The sequence below is a fragment of the Cuculus canorus genome, chromosome 1 (assembly GCF_017976375.1).
Source record: "Cuculus canorus isolate bCucCan1 chromosome 1, bCucCan1.pri, whole genome shotgun sequence".
Classification (NCBI taxonomy): Eukaryota; Metazoa; Chordata; class Aves; order Cuculiformes; family Cuculidae; genus Cuculus; species Cuculus canorus.
In genome coordinates this window covers 141,796,021-141,813,552 of record NC_071401.1, presented here as the reverse complement: position 1 = coordinate 141,813,552, position 17,532 = coordinate 141,796,021, and the positions used below count along the sequence as shown (strand labels likewise).

The window sequence follows — 17,532 nt, the reverse complement described above, 5'->3', positions numbered from 1 at the left end:
TAAGTAGGACATTTTATGGAATTGAAAGACGAAGAAGAAAATTTCAGTGGGAGGCTATTGATTCAGTAATGTTTGGTGAAAATTTGACAGCAGTTAATGGAACAGTTTTTGTAGTGTGCTTTAAGAATTGGATTTGAAGACATGCTTGAAAGCTGGTGGAAGAAATAAAGATGAGCGAACCCAAAGAAAAAGCAGCTAAATATCAAGAATTTTGAGCTGGAGCTGGAATTCTGTCCCAGACATCTATTCTTTTCATTAGTACCTTTCCCATAAAGCAGTTACTTGAGTAGCTATCTTGCCAGCTATAAAGCTGTAGCCTTATCTTGGAAAGTTTGACATTCAGTAGGCAGATCCTTAAAGATGCAAATGTTTTAAATACCTTTGCTTGTTTGGAAACAGTTTTGTGTCTCTTTTGCTACAGCATAATAATTAAAATGATGAGAGTCTCTGTAATCCTGAATATGATGGCCTAGAACAACTTCTTGTTATCATATAGCTAGAGTCAGCGCACAAAATACGTATTCGTGATTCCAAACCATGGCATATGTACTTTTGGGGATATGGCAACTATTTCAGATTCCTAAAGGACTCGATTAGGAGATGTATTGATGATTGACTGACAATTCTGGAGTCCTTTGCCTCTATTACTTGTGAACCCATTCTTAAATTATTTTATTGTGGACTCCTCACGAGCAACGAAATAAGGCACAGTTAATAGATCTTGGGGCTTTTATTTAATGTCATTACATAGTTGCTTGAGTAATTTTGTAAGTTTTGCAGGCATTAATGTTGGTTTTATATTTTGTTACTAAAAATCAAGCTTATGCCTATGTCTGCTTTGTTTTGGTGTAGTTTGATAATGAGCCTGTTAGTTTTAATGACTGCTTGTTTATGTGCCTCGGTTTGATTTTTGTCTTAAATTTAAAATAAGTTTGTTCTTAAAGCTGTTGTATATTCTCTTTGTGGCTTTACAGTTCTAATTTGATACGTATATGTTCGTATTTAAAGCACTTTTTCTATCTTGAGTAGGCCCAGAAGTTTATGTGTTTCTGGTTTTGAATAAAACTTTTATAATAAGTGTCCTCAAGGTGTCATGCTTTTTATGTGCTGTCTGAAATAGAACTTTCACCTTGAATTCCTTTGTAGTTAATATTTCTATATCATGTTGCATTATCTACCTTATTGGAAATATGACATTTGAGTAATTTCTCTGGTTCCTTTTAGGGACTGAACAACAGCTTATGGCACAACATGCTTTGGAGAAAGAGGCTTTGGAGAAGATTAAAATAGAAATTGAGGAGGAGCTAAAACATCTTGATGAAGAAATCTTGGAAGGTGCTTTTCAAATTTTCCTGTTTCAATCAATAATCTCTATGCACTATAATGGTGGTTAATTTGTAACAGGGATTCTAGTTGAAGAAATTTTTGGAGGCATTGAATCTCTTTGCCCTCCTCCTCTCCCCCCACCCCCAGCCCTGAGATTTCTGCAGGTTGTCATATGAAGTAAAATAGTTAAACGTTACCGTTTGGAGCGATGGAGTCTAGCCAAAGCAAACAACTGAATGACATTTAATAGGCTACTATAAATAATGAAATGTAAGCAGCCCTTAAGCTGCTCCAGGTGATGACAGCAGTGAAGTCGTTCCTCAGCAGCTAACATTCAAGGGAGTGTGAACTTAAACCATCAGATTTCTCGCTTCACTAGGTTTATTTTTTGTGGCATACTTTGACCTATAGATGTGGCTTTTATAGGGACTCCCAGCGAGGGATGATTTAGAAACGATCTTTGCTTTGCATGTGTGTTGCAAATAGGAAATCTGAAGTAGAAAGACTCTAGATCTGTTTATTTTTGTCTACGCAGACCTTTCTTAGATATTTTCAACTGAGAAGCAAAAGTCTATATGAACAAAATATTATTTAAAAAAAATGATAGTCTAATACCGCTGCAGATACATCCATGTGTGGGCAAACTTTTACTGTGGAAAACAGCCTTTCTTGCTGCTCTGTCAGGGTTGGCATCAGCTTAAAATTGTGAATAGTTGCCCATTCAGCTAACTTGCTGGTTAGGATGCATTTTTAAGATAAGAGCTGGAGGGGAAGCGTAGCTCAAAGTCATCTGTGGCTTCTAAGTACCACTTGCAGAATGTATTTGGACCACACTTGTTTTATTACAGTTTGTTCATAGCGTGTGTTGATGATAGAGTTGTGATTTCTTCATCTCTTATGCAAACTGTGTTGACTGGTGGGGTAAGAAATCTGAAACTGTTCTCATATGAGTCTATTTTATTTTGTATGCTTTTTTTCTCTCAGCATTTACCACTACAGGGTTTGACTGCCACACTTCTCCAGTGTTCAGTCCTGCCAATCCAGAGAGCTCAATAGAAGACTGCCTGGCTCATCTGGGGGAGAAAGTGTCCCAGGAATTGAAAGAACATCTGCACAAAGCACTGCAGAGCTTACTTAGCAAGTGAGTTTCCATTTACTTTGTCAAAGGGAAGGTGTTTCCTTTTGCATTGTGACTGCCACTGAAATGCTAAAGATGGGACTACATTTTTGTATTGCATTTATTTCTTTTTCAGTGTTCCTTTAGTTGGCTGTTTCTTTGGTTTTTTTCTGTTATAAAGTGTGAATACTTCTTGGTGGTATTTGCTCTTTGCAGTAGTGTAAGTTCTAACATTTCTCTGAGCTTTTAAGGTGGAACTTCTGAGACAAAGTCCTTTGAGTTGCTGATGAAACTGGCAGCTGCCAATTGCTGTTGCCAATTTCATGAATGCTGGACTGTAGCCAGATTAACTTCTTTTACCTTATAGTCAAGAGTGGAGCTGAAGGTTTATTTGCAGTCTGGCTCAACATGAGTGGGAGAGTTTCACTGAAAGGATGATAGTGAGATGCTTTATGACCACAGTTCAGGTACACATTTGAAGCAGATGTGGGCCCCTGGGCTGTCCTTTTGTGCCTTAAGAGCTGTGCTGCCATTTTAAGCTGGTTGTTTAAATAGAACATTGTACTTGGCATGCTGGTATCTTGATTAATAATATCTTTTGCAAATTGTTAGAATTGTTGTGGTTGCTTGGTTTTCTATTACAAGTTACCAGTCTGATTTTAGTGGATCCACAGGAACTACTTCTGGCAGTTCTGAGCGAGCTCCAAAAGGTATCTGTAGAGAGCTAAAGTTGGAAGGTGCTACTTTAGGGACAGTTACATGAATGCAGTTGCGAAGGCAAATATGTATCAGAGTCTGTGTTTGTGGGTTGGTTTAAATAATACTGCTCAAAAGAAGCCGAGAATCTCCAGTGCTACTCTTTCAGCGTTTGATAGCTGTTCATGAACTGTTTGAGCAACAATGTATTGGAAGCCTAGATATCAGCCCCTGATAGAAATTTTCTGATGCATAGGACTTAAGGCTTCCACACATGCATTGGAGAGGCATCTCGTGCCCTCTTGAAGGTCATACCTGTTATGGCAGACCTGTAGAAGATTGTGAGTTTGGAAGTTATTCCATCTGAACATCAGCAAACACCTTTTTACTGGGAGGGTGACTAATCACTGCACAGGTTGCCCAAAGGGGTTGTGAAGTCTCCATCCTTGGAGAGAATTCGAAAGCCATCTGGGCATGGTCCAGGGCAGCCTGCTGTAGGAGACCCTGCTTGAGCAGGGAGGTTGGACAGGATGTTCTCCAGTGGTGCCTTCCAGCTCAACAATTCTGTGGTTCCTTAGCTACCTTACTAGTCAACAACTAAGGGTGGCCTTTTTATGACCAATATAATTTAAAACTGACCTGTTCAAAGTCAGGTAAGACGGGGCTTTGGGCCACCTCATGTAGAGAAAGGTGTCCCTGCCCATGATCTTTAAAGCTCCTTCCTGACCCAAACCATCCTATGATTCTAGGAGCAACCTGTAATTCATGGCAAAGGTGTCATATAACGTCTGATCAGACAGATGAAGGTGCTTGTTTCTTTTGCCATGAGTCATCTGGGGGAAAAATACACTATGTCAACTCACCATTTAACTTTCAGAAACTGATATATGTACTGTCTCCTTCTATATGGAGTTTTTAATAGGTCAAAACTAAGTTCAGCTTTGTGAAAACTAGCAATTATTTACCTACTGAAAAGAGGATGTGGGGTACCTGTTTCTCAGGCAGGCAAAAGATATGCTAATGTGTTCCTCCAGAAGTGGTTGAAGCCTATCTGTCTTTGCAAGCCAGGCAGTTGCCCCATATGATCTTAAAAACTTGTACTTATCTTCTGACAAGCTGAGGTTTTGATAAATAACCTCCCTACAAACTAAAAAAACAGTCTGACAAGTTGGAAAATTATCAGTAAGCCTTGTGATCCGTCCTTTTTGTGTGTCTGAAAATGTAAATTGAAATAACAGCATTTTAAATTTGAATATCTTAAAGGTTGTAGATGATTGGCTGGCTGACACTGAGGGGGTGTTAATCTGTACAGTCTAAATTGATACTTTCTGGAGAGTTCTGAGATGAGGTCCTTGAAAATTAAGTGGTTCTGGCTTGTCAGTAACCTGATGTTCTAGGCGTCTTGTGTTTTCTATAGGAAAATGTTTGCATTCTAGGTCTCTTTTATTTGTGTATGTACTTACATACATACAAAGTCTGAAATGCTTGTGAAAACGTGTTGACATGCATGCCTTTTTATAAGGCAAACTAGACCTACTGTTTAATCTCTTGATAATATCCTTCCTGCAGCTGTTGCTCTTCTCATCCCACTGATTTAATTTGGATTTGCGTTTTAAAGGAACTGATGTACCAAGGAAGTTAAGAGAATGTACTTAAAATGACAAACCCAGATTACATTTTCCCCAGTATGCTTTAACTCTGTTGTTTTTACCTATGTTTGCTACAGTCATGCTATTTGAAGCAGTGCTTATTTATTTTGCTTATATTTTCCTGTCCTCTTATATGCACATAAACAAGTAAGTTAAGGTACAGTAGGCTGTTTGAACTCCAAGTACCTGTCATGATCTATAAGCAGGCTTCTCTCCAATACCAATTACCACTGTTTACCTTAAACTAAAGTCTGGACTTGCCTTTTGTCATCATCTGACTCAGGACAACTGCTTTTTCAGTAGTACATCTGCTATCACTTGGCAGAAAGTCTTTATACGTGTTACTGACTGTAAGATACTGTATGATGTAGGAGGAAAGGGTATGGAAGAGGGGAATTTCATCGTCTCAATTCAGAGAAGTCTAGTGATACGATGAATCTAAAATAGAGGTATCTACTGAAATACAAAGGGGGGTTGTGATCAAAAGTGTTGTCTCTTGCAAATCATAGAATCATAGAATGGTTGGGTTGGAAGGGACCATGAAGGTCATTCAGTCCAACCCCCCCTGCAGTGAGCAGGGACATCTTCAACTAGATCAGCTTGCTCAGAGTCCCATCCAACCTGGCCTTGAATGTTTCCAGGGATGGGGCATCTACCACCTCTCTAGGCAACCTGTTCCAGTGTCTCACCACCCTCAGTGAAAAAATTTTCTTCCTAATATCTAGTCTAAACTTCTTCTCTTTTAGTTTAAAGCCATTATCCCATGTCCTTTTGCTACAGGCCCTGCTAAAAAGTTTTCCTCCATCTTTCTTATAAGCCCCCTTTAAGTATTGAAAGGCTGCAATAAAGGCTTCGACTGTAATGTAATGCGGTCAGGCAACCTGTGTTGCTTTATAACCTATATTGTTTATAAAACTGTCACTTGGCATTGACCTCTATATCACCTGTGAATTTCTTAATGGAAGTTTTTCTCTTTAAAGTCTTAGATTATAAAAAGTCATATGCAAGAGCTTAGAAATTTTGGTAGCATAACAGAGAATCTACTTAGATAAGTAGGACATTAGATGATGTCCTTTAAGTTGTAGACTATCAAAGTATTATGCAGTTCGTTTAATTATAAGAAATTGTGTAACTGGAAGAAGGTGATGCCTTCCTGATCCTGTCCGATGTTGGTGTTTTATGTCCTGAAACGCGAAGCTTGTTAGCATTTGAAAATTATTTGCTGTAATATATGTGAAAATATTTTGTTTTCTGGAAACTGAGAATTTTATTTTATTTTTGTTCTTTTGTTTCCTTTTGTAACTTACAGTGTTGATTTAACTTCTGCAGGCCGGTGACATATCAAGAATATCGGGAACGCACACAAGAGGCAGCTGCTCATGCCAGCGGATGGAACAAGGTACCAGATAAGTGACTTTCACTTTAGTATCTGTTGCATCTATTTGATGTCAACAGTGGTTTTTTATGAGGTACAGTTATGCTTCAGAGAGCAGTAAGAATGAGAAGAACCCACTTGGTTTTAATACGAAATAATTTTCATTCTCAGGATGGTAGATGCAGACACAGTATGTAGGTTTTGGATAATTTAGCTAGAAGTTATCTAATGGAAGTACTAGGTCAATCTTCCTTTATTATAGTGAAAAGAAAAGTTAGAGTTGTTGCTTGACATAATTTTTTTTTTTTTACAATAATCACTAAACATTTTTATATTCCCTAGAGAGATTTATTGTTTTAGCAGTTTTGTAATGAATTCTGAGATGTTTTCATGGAAGTTCTCTACTGTTTCTTTGCTTCCATCCCAGGCTCAAAATATATGTAAAAACAAGTACTAAACGTGGTGAAAATAAAAATGGATAGTATCTTCAATATATTTATATTGCTCGGAAAACATAAGGATGATGTGTCTGCAGGAGTTTCAAGAGTAGTTATCACAAATGGTATGAAGCTTCTTTTAAAAACAAAATGCAGATCTTTCAATGAACGCTCTTATTATAAGTTTTACTCTAGAATGAGTAGAGTTACTGTTCACAGATTAATCTTTCATTAATCACTCAGATTCATCATTGCAATCGTTCTCTGATGGGTTTAGAGTGGGTATTAGAAAAGAATGAAAGAATTAAATAACTATTTGCAAATCTAATCACAAATTGGATGTTAAATAGTCTTAAATTTAAAATAGAACAATAAATCTTTTTTCCCTGCTCTACTTTCTTTTTTTCCAGAAATACTTTTCCTTAACTAGATTACCCTGCCTGCTTCAGAACCCGATCATCTAACTCAGGGTGTTGGCACTTTTAAAGCAGTTTATTAAACATCACTTGACAAGTTACTGCCTGTATTTTCAGCAATTATAATTGGTGCTCGTGTGCTTTCAGTTTATCATCTTGTGATTCATAGCATTTTAGTTTAAACATCCATGAAATGTGATTATCAAGAATGTAGCTTAAGCTAGCACATTTATTTTTCAGTTGGTGAAAACTAAAACCAAGCAGAAAAGCAGCCATTGTGACTCGGCTGGCAAGGGAGGAAGTGGATGGAGCTTGTTAGTTGCCTACTGTGTCTCCATATGTCATTGGTGCACACCTCTTGAAGACAGAGCCCTGGATAGATGGATCAGCCACATTTGGGGTGTTATGATTCAGTCTTCGTTGCTGCTACATTTGTGCAGCCCTTGTAGCTAGTGGATTTTGATCTCCATCTCCTTGTGGTTGCGAATATAATCCAGGAGATGCTTGGTCATTGTCTTTGCTAACCTGTAACATTTGTTGCTACAAAATTTATAGTCCACAAGCAAACCAGAATGGAATTTTTTTTAGAATAATACAGCATCTGTTTGTTTTGGTTTTTGTGGTAGCTTGATGCTTCAGGAATGCCTAGCATTTCCTTTAATAATACTTGTTTTGAGGAAGTGGAATACGCTTATGATGGTTTCATTTCCTTTTAAATTCCTTTATCTTCTTAATCAGGATCGCCTTTTATAACAGAAGAGATTGAAGTATCTTTCCTCCAGCTTCAGCCTAGCTTAATTTTGACTCTAAAGAAGAAGTTGTTAAAAAAAATAATTTTTAAAAGTAGCTATAAATAGACGTAGCATTAGCTCTAATTAGCAGACACGCAGCAGGAAAATGAGTCTGTGCTGGCCTCAAGTTTGTGAAAATCTGAAGGATATATTTTTAAATTGACTGTCTTGGGAGAATGGAAGCTAACTGCCTTTTATAACTAAATAACAAGAAAGCCTACAACTAGCTGAGCTAGCTGACCAGAATAATACATCATTCCCTTTTATATGCTTACAGACCTTATATATGCTATTGTTTCTTGGGTGGAGCAGAAATTGAAGGTGCGGGTGCTGAAATTTGACATCAGTAGCTGTAGCAGATGTCAAAAGGTTAAAAATGTGGAAATGCCTCCCCACAGACAGAATTCTAGAAGAAATAAAACCTGAGGCTAGTAGATGCATATGTTTTCACTTACATGTAATCTGTATCTGCTGTGTTTGGTAGTGAAATCTTGCACAGCAAGATGTTCTTTTTGCTTTCAGTAGCCTATGAACTAGTATATAAAATCTTACTTTACATTTCGGAGCCTTTGCTGTTGTAGGTATGTATTACTGTATGGTTGTGTAAAAGCCCCACCTGTTTAATGTGTTGAATGTGATGCACTCAGTGAGCCACACTGATGCCTGAAAGGCCCAGTATCTCTGTGGCACAAAACAGATTCAGAGTAGTCTTTGCAAATCTTCCTTGTAGTTGTGTGCAGGAGAGATGTGGCACGCAGGTAAGCACGTACTTGTGGGAGGTATTGGATTACCTCGCTGGTTGGAGGTTGAATGAGGACAAAGGATTGATCTGTCTGGTTTATGATCGGGAAGGTGTCATTTTTAGTCATACCAGTTTGCAAAGAACCTTTTCATTATACAGGCACAAGCAGAAAGGAGACACTTGTAAATACAGCTGTTAATTTTTCCACTTAAAAATGTGGATCTTTCCCAGAGTGCAGTGGTATGTTTGAACGGCTGAAGGTATTTGGTTAACTGACTAGCACATGGGATGTAGAGGGACGTTTTCAGTCACTAAAACATAAATATTGATCTGAGTGAGGAAATACTGCAAGATAAACTAATACATAGGAACATCAGTCCTTCCATTAACATCCCACTGAAGCAGATTTTACCCACAGGCATTAGAAGTATTGGTTCTCAGCAAAAAAAATGAGAAAAAGAAATTATTTCATGTATTTCTCAGAAATTGTGATGTGAAAATAATAGGCATGATGTTGGATTCTGTAAAGATAAGGAGTTGTCTTCACCTTGTATTTGAAATAAGGCTCTCATTAGAACAAAACCAAACTAAAATCATCTCAAACTTCAGGCAAATTATATTTCTGTAACAAAATAAATGCAATAAAAATTATAAATACTCCACTGTTGAGTTCTTACGCATTTTGCTTAAAGTTGAATATTATATACGTACTCCAAAATACATAACCCCACTATATTGTGCATCAGATAAAAGCCTAACAAATATTGAGAATCAGCTTAACAGGTCAGTTCAGGTTAGCAGTCATCTTAATGCCTCATTTTTACTGATTAATGGAGCCAAAGAATAATAAAACAAAATGTAAGAAATTATCTTGTAAAGAGCTAAATTAACTTTGTGTTGAAATAGTCAAAAGGTAGACAGAAATGGCAGTTAACTTTGGATGTAGCTTCTTTAAAGTCTCTGAACTTTATAATATTTTGTACATACATTTAAATTTGTGCTGTTGTACTAAGGGATTGCAATAGTATAAAAGACAGAAATCTTTCATTTATGCAATTGGAAATCTTTTATAGTAAGGTTGGGTTTTTTTAAATGATTTCATACAAGTTTTCTCCTGCCAACTATTTTCTGGCATGCTGTGCTTGATATTGTGTGTGTTTTTCTTCAGTCAAAATACAAATAGCCCCTAGCATTTGTTCCCAGGTGTACGGGTGGAAGGAATTGCAGTTGCTTGGAATTGCTAAGGCTGTATTTTTACTTTGATATAGTTAAATCTCATCACCATTCCAGTTGCTACTCTTTAAGTACAGGAAGCTGTTGTTAACCTTTATGGAAGTAGGTGATTTTTTTCATTAGTTTAGGGATAGTAGCATGCAAACCTGTTCCTACTGGTCTCAAAGGCAGAAGGGTCAATCATTTTATTGGAAAGAAAAACCAGGTTGTGTGTATTGGACTGTATGGGACTGGATATTAAAGTTTCGATTTGGTCCCGTGCTCCTAGGGCCTGCTAGGTTAGGGAGGAATAGATGGTTTAGCTATTTAAGTTGGCAAAGAAAGAAGGCAAAAATCCTGTTCAGTATGCCAGCATTTGAGCTCCCTTCATTTCCTAAGCAGCCTTCTTTTTGCATTTGTTTCTCCTGCCTTCAACTTAAATGTCAAATGTTTTGAGATCTCGGTGTTCTTGCTGTTGTGGAGTTATGTGAGTGTGCCCAAAGCCTCTGAAAGATGCCTGGGCTTGACAGCATGTTTTTGGTCCCAAAAGTTTGAAGTTTCTTCTGTCACTTGCCTCACTCTGACCTGCTCCTTATGTTTGTGCCCTGTAAGTTTGCAGCTCTTAACCTCTGAGTTAAGAAAATTAGAAGAAACTCAAAAAACCTCAAGGGTTTAAATTCCAGCACCATCTGATTCTTTGTTAAGTGACTACAGCGTTACCTGTTTGTTCCAGAAGAACAGTACTATAACCTGTCTGTCATAGTATTGGACTCAGAGTTGTTGATCATCTGGAACATGTTAAATTTATCAGATTACAGGTATTTTTAAGACCCCATCTGTTTTCAGTCATCCGTCTCAGCATGACTCCACCATGAATTTAGTACGTCTCAAACCCAACCTACTTTTCCTATTCATCTTCCTCCAGCTTTGCATCCTAAGGTGTGATTTCTGGCAATAATAATGAAGGATATTTACAGAGGACAAAGTTGGGCTGAAGGAGGAGGAGACTGGGAAAGGAAGGAGGCATTTGGAGTTCAGTCTGAGCGGTAGTACTAGCTTGCATTTACAGAATCGCAGAATTGTTTGGGTTGGAAAAGATAACTTTTAAGGTCATCAAGTCCAACCGTACCCTAACACTGCCAAGCCATCCCGATAAACCATGTCTGTAGGCACAACATCTTCACCTCTTTTGAACACCTTCAGGCATGGTGACTCAACCACTTCCCTGGGAGGCTTATTCCAGTGCTTGACAACCCCTTCACTGAAGTAATCATTCTTAATACCTAGTTTAAACCAGTTTTCCTGGCACAGCTTGAGGCTGTTTCCTTCCTCCGATCATTTGTCACTTGGGAGAAGAGACCACCACCCACCTTGTTACAACCTCCTTTCAGGGATCTGTAGAGAGTGGTAAGGTCTCCCCTCAGCCTTCCCTTACCTTATGCAGCTGGGAAACAATGTTATTTGCACCGTGAATAGATGGGCAATGCAGTTGTCACAAACTAGGGGCAGTAAAACTTAGAAATAGTTTTCTCTTGTATTGTAATAGCACTTTTTCAGATGCTAATGACTTCATTTCATACTGGTTTCATGAACTTGGCAAAGTGCTGCATATAAACTTTTCCTAGAGGGCCATTCGTGTGCTCTAGGAGAATAAATTTAAGAGTTTAAAAGTTCAACTGCCTGTTGTTTAGATGAAAAAAGTAAGATTTCAGAAGGAAGCGTCTAGAACTCTATAATATGAAGGAGGTGGGGTCACAGAGTGCTACATCTTCCAGAGCAATTCATATTAAAGGCTGAACATTCAGTTAAAGACAGAAGGTTGGAAAAAAATGAAAGGAAGTAGGAAATGAGAGAGGGAGTTCTGTAGTATTAAATTTGGCACAGGAAGGAGAGTTTAATGTGGGGAAAGGTTTGTGTTTGCCATTTTGAACATATCTGTAATGATAGGCTGCTGGGATGAGTTGTTTGTTTCTGTCCTGTCTGAAAGCCAAGTCTAAACTTCTAAAGAGACTGTGGATGTGTTGAGGAATGTGTGTGAGTTTGCTATTTAAATACAATTTGGATACATATCCCTTTGAGCTATTTGTAATGTCGCATCTTTCCCCTTCTGGGTAGCAAGTTCTGGACCTGTTCTGCTTCTTTACCTCAGTCTTATGTTGGAAGAAAATGGGGCTTAGGGAAGCACTGCAGTCCTGTTCTGTGAAACTCTCAAGTTAGGCTGTGGTGTTTTGCTTATCAGATTGAGTCCTTCCTAGTTACCGAATTGTATCATGTACAATGAAGTGTGTAGTCTCTGATATCTTTGGACTTGTAGATTCAGACCTTTTCTGTGGATCACATTAATTCTTCTGGTTTACCTACACAGCAGCGGTGATAATGCTTTCTGTGTTTATTCACATTTTTGGTTGTTTTTTTTTTTGAAGGTCTTGGTACCCCTGGTTCTGCTACAGCAATTTCTGATGGAGTTAACCAGACGGGGCCAGGAACCACTGAGCGCACTTGTGAACTTCGGGGTGACGTATCTAGAAGACTATTCAGCAGACTATATCATTCAACAAGGAGGATGGGTGAGGATATAATGTTTAATTTTCATACTTTCTTCAAAGCTTATTTCAAAGTGTGATGCTAGTTTTACTAGGAGTGAAAGCTGAGAGGGATTGCTAGGAGCAAAGGAATGCCCAGAAAAAGCAAAAAAAGCAGGAGGGTCAAGGCCACATAGCTGGAAAGGGATCTCGGGCAGTCATCTATTTCACCTTTTTGCCTCAAGGCAGAACTGACTTTTACCCATTCATTTCTGTTGCTGACATTAAAGACCCATGTGATTCAACTCCACCATTTCCACAGGCAGCCTGTTCCACTGCTTTGCATGTCCTGTTGTTTGACTCACCGTTGAAATTGAAAAGGTCTTCAGATATCAAATAATAAGTAGTTGTCGTACTGGGACACATACTGTGTGTTAAGATGCTGATACATGTTGATGTACAGTGAGTTTTGGTTTATATGTTCTTTCCTGTTAAAATACATTCAGAACTACATTTAGAAGGAAACACCCATAACAAAAGAGGCTGTGCCGTAGAGGCTTTTTGTTTCTTGTTATCTTCATACTCAGATGACTACTTGGAAATGTTATATGTTTTTTTTTTCCCCTTCTTAAATTTCAGGGGATTTTTTAGCAGATAAGTTATTGGGGAACACTTCGTACAGCAGTGTCAGTAGGTACTAATTTATTTTTATATAAAGTGATAAAATAGCTAATGTATATTGGATTTTATAGCTATATCTTATAGCTATAGAGAATGAGCAATCAAGACTTCTTTGTGCTGCATTTCCTTGTGGAAATCTTCAATTCGTGGTAACCAAAATTCCTGAGTCATGGCATGCTGAGAAAGTTTCATTTAAAAATACATTACAGAGGCAGCTCACAGCCAATGAGCTGGGTCTTGAAGCTAGAACTGTGTGAAAGGAGGCTGAGCTTTAGATGACTGGGTTTGGGAAAGATGCCACGTTTGAATGGAATTAATCTTGGATTAGTGAAATGGCTCCAGCAAGTTGATTTATTCTAAAAAGAAAAGCTGTTCAGGAAAACTCGGTGACTAAAAAGTGCTAGTAGGAAAAATCTCATTCAGATAACTTCTCTTATTTCAGGACTTTACCTGAATTTTTCTTCAGGAGCAGTTTGTTCCAGAATTTCTGCACATCTGCACCTTTCTATATCCTTTCCCGACAATCGTGTATAATGGTTTTGAAAGCCTTTGGGAGGGATTGTTTGTCTTTAATAGACAGAAGCACTAACAGCGTGCAGCGAAATGACCTTAGGTCATTTGATAAATGCATTTCAAAGTGTTTGCATCACAGATAAGGTCCTTACTTGCAGCTTTAAGACAGGCGGACATTAGCACTATTTTGCTTTTCTGCTTTTTTTTGTTTTACCTCTGAAAAGGCTACAGTCTGTTATCTACACCCTATTTGAGTCTGCTCAAAACATACCTAATACAGCGCAAAACCTCTGAAAACAAGCAACTTTCCACATGGCCTCTAAGGGAGGGTGCGGTGCTTTGTGTTTGTGTGACTGTGCATGTATGTACAGAGCTGGGTAGTCGGTGTTTAATGGGCTACGAACTTGCCTGTATGCATCCAGTCAGGCATAAAATCAGACTGACAGAAGCGGTACAGCAAACAAGCCAGAGCTATTTTTGAAACAGCAGAAGAGGCGAGGAAAGAGACAAGGCGATGAAAACCCTTTCCAGACGAATTATTGTAGCAGCACTAACCTTTTGTGAGTTGCTCTGGGGTTGGGGACCCACTGGGCTTTACTTGGTGCTAGGAAAGCAATATATGGTTTTATTGTCTTTTATTATTTTTTTCCCCAGTAATGAAAGTGCATGTTTCCACTGAGTGACATGCTTCTTGGTTTCTTCCAATTTTGTGTGATGGTGTTCTGGGATCAGGGCATGGGTGAGGAGGGGAGAGTGTGTGCGCGCTTCTGAGAAGGGCTGGGAGAGAGCTGCCTGGCTGGCTCTTAGCTGTCACGCAAGTGGTTTGCATTTTTTCAAGATAAGCATCTGCCAGAGGAGCTCTATGTGCTGTCAGTAATGCTTATCCTGGAGCTATAAGGGAAATGTATAAACCTGGGAGTCTCCAGTGAATTGTGTTGCTGTGACAGCAAGAGGTTCAATTTTTGTGTTAAGTCAGGAACGGTGTGAAGATAAGTCTTTCCTACAGCTCCTAAGAGCGTACTTAAAACTGAGGAGATGCCAGAATAGCCTGTCTGGTTTCTTTGTGGCTCAGGAGCAGAGGAGAGCTTCATAGGAGTCAGGTTTTCAGGGGCAGATGCGTCTGTAGCATCTCTGGAGCTGTCTCTTCACTCGGCACCACACCGTTTGAGATCAGTTTTTGGATTGAAGCCTACCTTTACCAGGAGGGAAATAGCCAGCTGAAGGTAAGGGGTCAGCTGAGCCCTTCCTCTGCCCCACTGCAGATCTGTGGAGTCAGAACAGTAGAGAGCTGTGTCATGTGGGGACTGCTTGCTGCATCATGCTGTGCAGCCAAGATGTGGCTGGAAGAGCTCCTGAGGTTCTGCCTGCAAGCGAGACTTCAAGTTGTTTTGTGGCCTCAGGAGGCTTTTAAATCCCAGAAAGCATCTGACTAAGGATGACGGACAACAGTTAACTAGAAGCAAAATTGCTAACTCAAGGGAATAAAAGTTGAGAAATCAGATAGCTGGGCAGTAGATTTCAAGTAACTGGTGTGGCTTGTGAGGAATGGGAAATTTGGATCACTGGAGGTAGAGCCTCTGAGGTAAGAATTTTGGATTTTTCATCCCAGTCTGCAGAGATATGGTGGTGAGATGATGTGCTGAAACAATGAGTGTTCCTTTTCTGTTCTCCCTTCTGGCACTAAAATAGTAATTCAGTTCACTTTTCCTGATAGTGTCAGCCTGGGGTGTGATGGGTGGGTGAGTGGCGGGAAAATGACTGGCCTATTTTTGTGTTAAAATACACACAGCATTTTGATCCTGTGATTCTGGCTGTTTGGTATGCTTTTCCCCTTGGGTCTGTTTTACTGCTTCAGGAAGAAAACCTGAGCAGGGTTGTCTGCAGTGCGCTGCATATTGTGTTTGAATGCAGCTGCCAACATTAATATGAGTGAAGAGATGAAATGACTACTCTATTTGGTTTCCAGTCTCTTAGATTTGCAGGTAGATGCAAGTTGAGTTTGGAGGACTGTAGGAAAACAAAGAAATATTGCTTTATTCTGGACAGTCTCCCTCTTTTACTAATTGCAGTGATGAGTTTGGCTGCAGCCCTTCCATGCACCCCGTTTGACCTTAAGTTTTGCTATGATCTCTCTTTCGGAGCAAAAAGCACACTTGGCCTTTCAAGTTTTCTAAATAGCCACATGTAGGGGGACACATTTCTTCCCCTTGACTCTCTGGTTTGAACCCAAATGGTCATGCTAAGATCTCATTTGCTTATTAGTTTGAGCCATTGCAAACCAATCCCCAGACTAATTTAGCAGTAGCTTCATTGTCCTCTTTCCTGAAGGCAGTGTTAGGACTTGGCAAACAAACGTGAAGTGTACATGCTGTCTCCTCCCCTGTCCTCCTGATCCCTCCCTTCTCCTCCTCTCCCCTCCCTCCTCTCCTCATAGTTCCCCTCCCTTTTTGCTCTGTGACTTCTCCGGGGTTGAATGCTGCTGCATCAGAAGCAAGTCTTGATCTCCTGGAAAAGTGGACAGTAAGACCAGTCAGTTGGTAAGGATGTTTTTCCTCTTCCTTTCCCACCCCTCTTCCCAAAGAATTTATTTCTTTTCAAGTTCTTCAGATCCTCTTTTCTGTGTCTAGATTTCATCGGTCTTGCAATAATCTGGAATAGCTGTTGGAAAGGAAAAGTATAAGATTAGTTGGAAGCTGCCTAGTTTTCCTTTTTTTCTCAGGTTCACATTAATGTTACAAGCCCACCTGCTTTTCTCTTCTTTGAAAGAGGTGATCTAAGTGCATGCAATCAGTGTTTATCCGTAGTCAGTTAATAACCCTTTTTTTTCTCTCAGTTAGAGGCTGGTATTTGTATTTGGTTTTTTGTATTTCAGCCTGTAGCTGAAATTGTCTCTGTCTTCCCAGAGTTCTTATCTCATGATCTGTATTTGAATTTAACTCGTTATTTGCCTGTATTGAAGAGAGTAAAAGTAAATTTTCTTGTGCATAGTGTTTACATTTTCTTATCTCAGCCTTAGAAGATCGGTTCTATGTTTCCAGTGTTTTGTCTGGGGCTTTTCTGCTGGTTTTGACATTTCCTTTGCTGCTGGTGTTTGAATAATCTGTGTACTAGAATCTGTTAACAATCTGGAGGAGAAAAGAGCAAAGAGATGCTTGTCATTCTGGGGAAGCAAGGCAGTCAGTTTGTGCTACTGGAGATTAAAATCTCCTGCAGCAGTCCAGGTGTCTGCCTTGAGAATGACAATGCAGAAATAGAGAGACGTGCTCCACTGGACGGGAGATAAGTTTAGTATGGCAGCAGTGCAAGAAAGAAATCTAATTGGAGAGATCATAGAAAGGAGTTTTCTTTTCAGAATGGTTATACTTTACTCTTGTATCACATACCATGACAGTGAAACATCCTATGTAGCTTCTTCGGTACAGTAATAAATGTTTTTATTTTGGGGCTAAAGGTGAAGGAACTTCAAATGGTCAAGGAGCAACTAGATTTCAATTCTTTTTCTCCTTGCAACAACTTCAGAACAGTCTGTCTGAAGATGTGGTCTCTAAATAACTGAAGTTACTTCCATTTAAACTGCTAAGACTGAAACTTTAAAGGGTGTTGCTTTGGTCCTGACTCTCTGCAGGCAGTAGAGATGATGTTGGGAGCACAAGGGAAGGAGTAGGATCGTTTCTGCAGGCTGTTCAAGCCAGAGCATTGCTTGAAGGGGATGAGAGCAGTGGCTGCAATATCGCTCTGTTTTGGTTCACATGACCTTCTTTTCCTTTTTTCCTTTTTTTCCCCCCATAATAAAAAGCACTGTCCTATTTGTGGACTCTGCTCTGTTTTTCTTGGCTCCACCTATCTTGATCGTTTTGCACCGATGAACACTACAATGAATGCCTGAGGGCTTTTTGTTACTTTTATTTTTTGTTAATGAACTGTTCTAGGTCTGGGTGTTGTCAGCCACCCCTTTTGTAATCATTGCTCTGAAGGATTAGTAGGGTAGCACTGCCAGGTCTGACTCCAGCGAGGATCTAAAGAGGCAGGGCACAACAGGGCTGCGGATGGAAGCA

General features: G+C 39.3%; 1 protein-coding gene across 3 annotated transcripts in view; it reads left to right on the top strand.

The window, feature by feature from the left end:
* BCL2L13 (BCL2 like 13) overlaps positions 1 to 17,532 on the top strand; it is a 43,751-nt gene that overhangs the window by 15,075 nt on the left and 11,144 nt on the right. For all 3 annotated transcript variants that reach the window (XM_054056010.1, XM_054056023.1, XM_054056015.1), the window contains exons 3-6: positions 1,225 to 1,335; positions 2,311 to 2,467; positions 6,118 to 6,187; positions 12,185 to 12,328. In XM_054056010.1, coding sequence (XP_053911985.1) covers positions 1,225 to 1,335; positions 2,311 to 2,467; positions 6,118 to 6,187; positions 12,185 to 12,328 — 482 coding nt within the window. The remainder of the gene's footprint in view (positions 1 to 1,224; positions 1,336 to 2,310; positions 2,468 to 6,117; positions 6,188 to 12,184; positions 12,329 to 17,532) is intronic.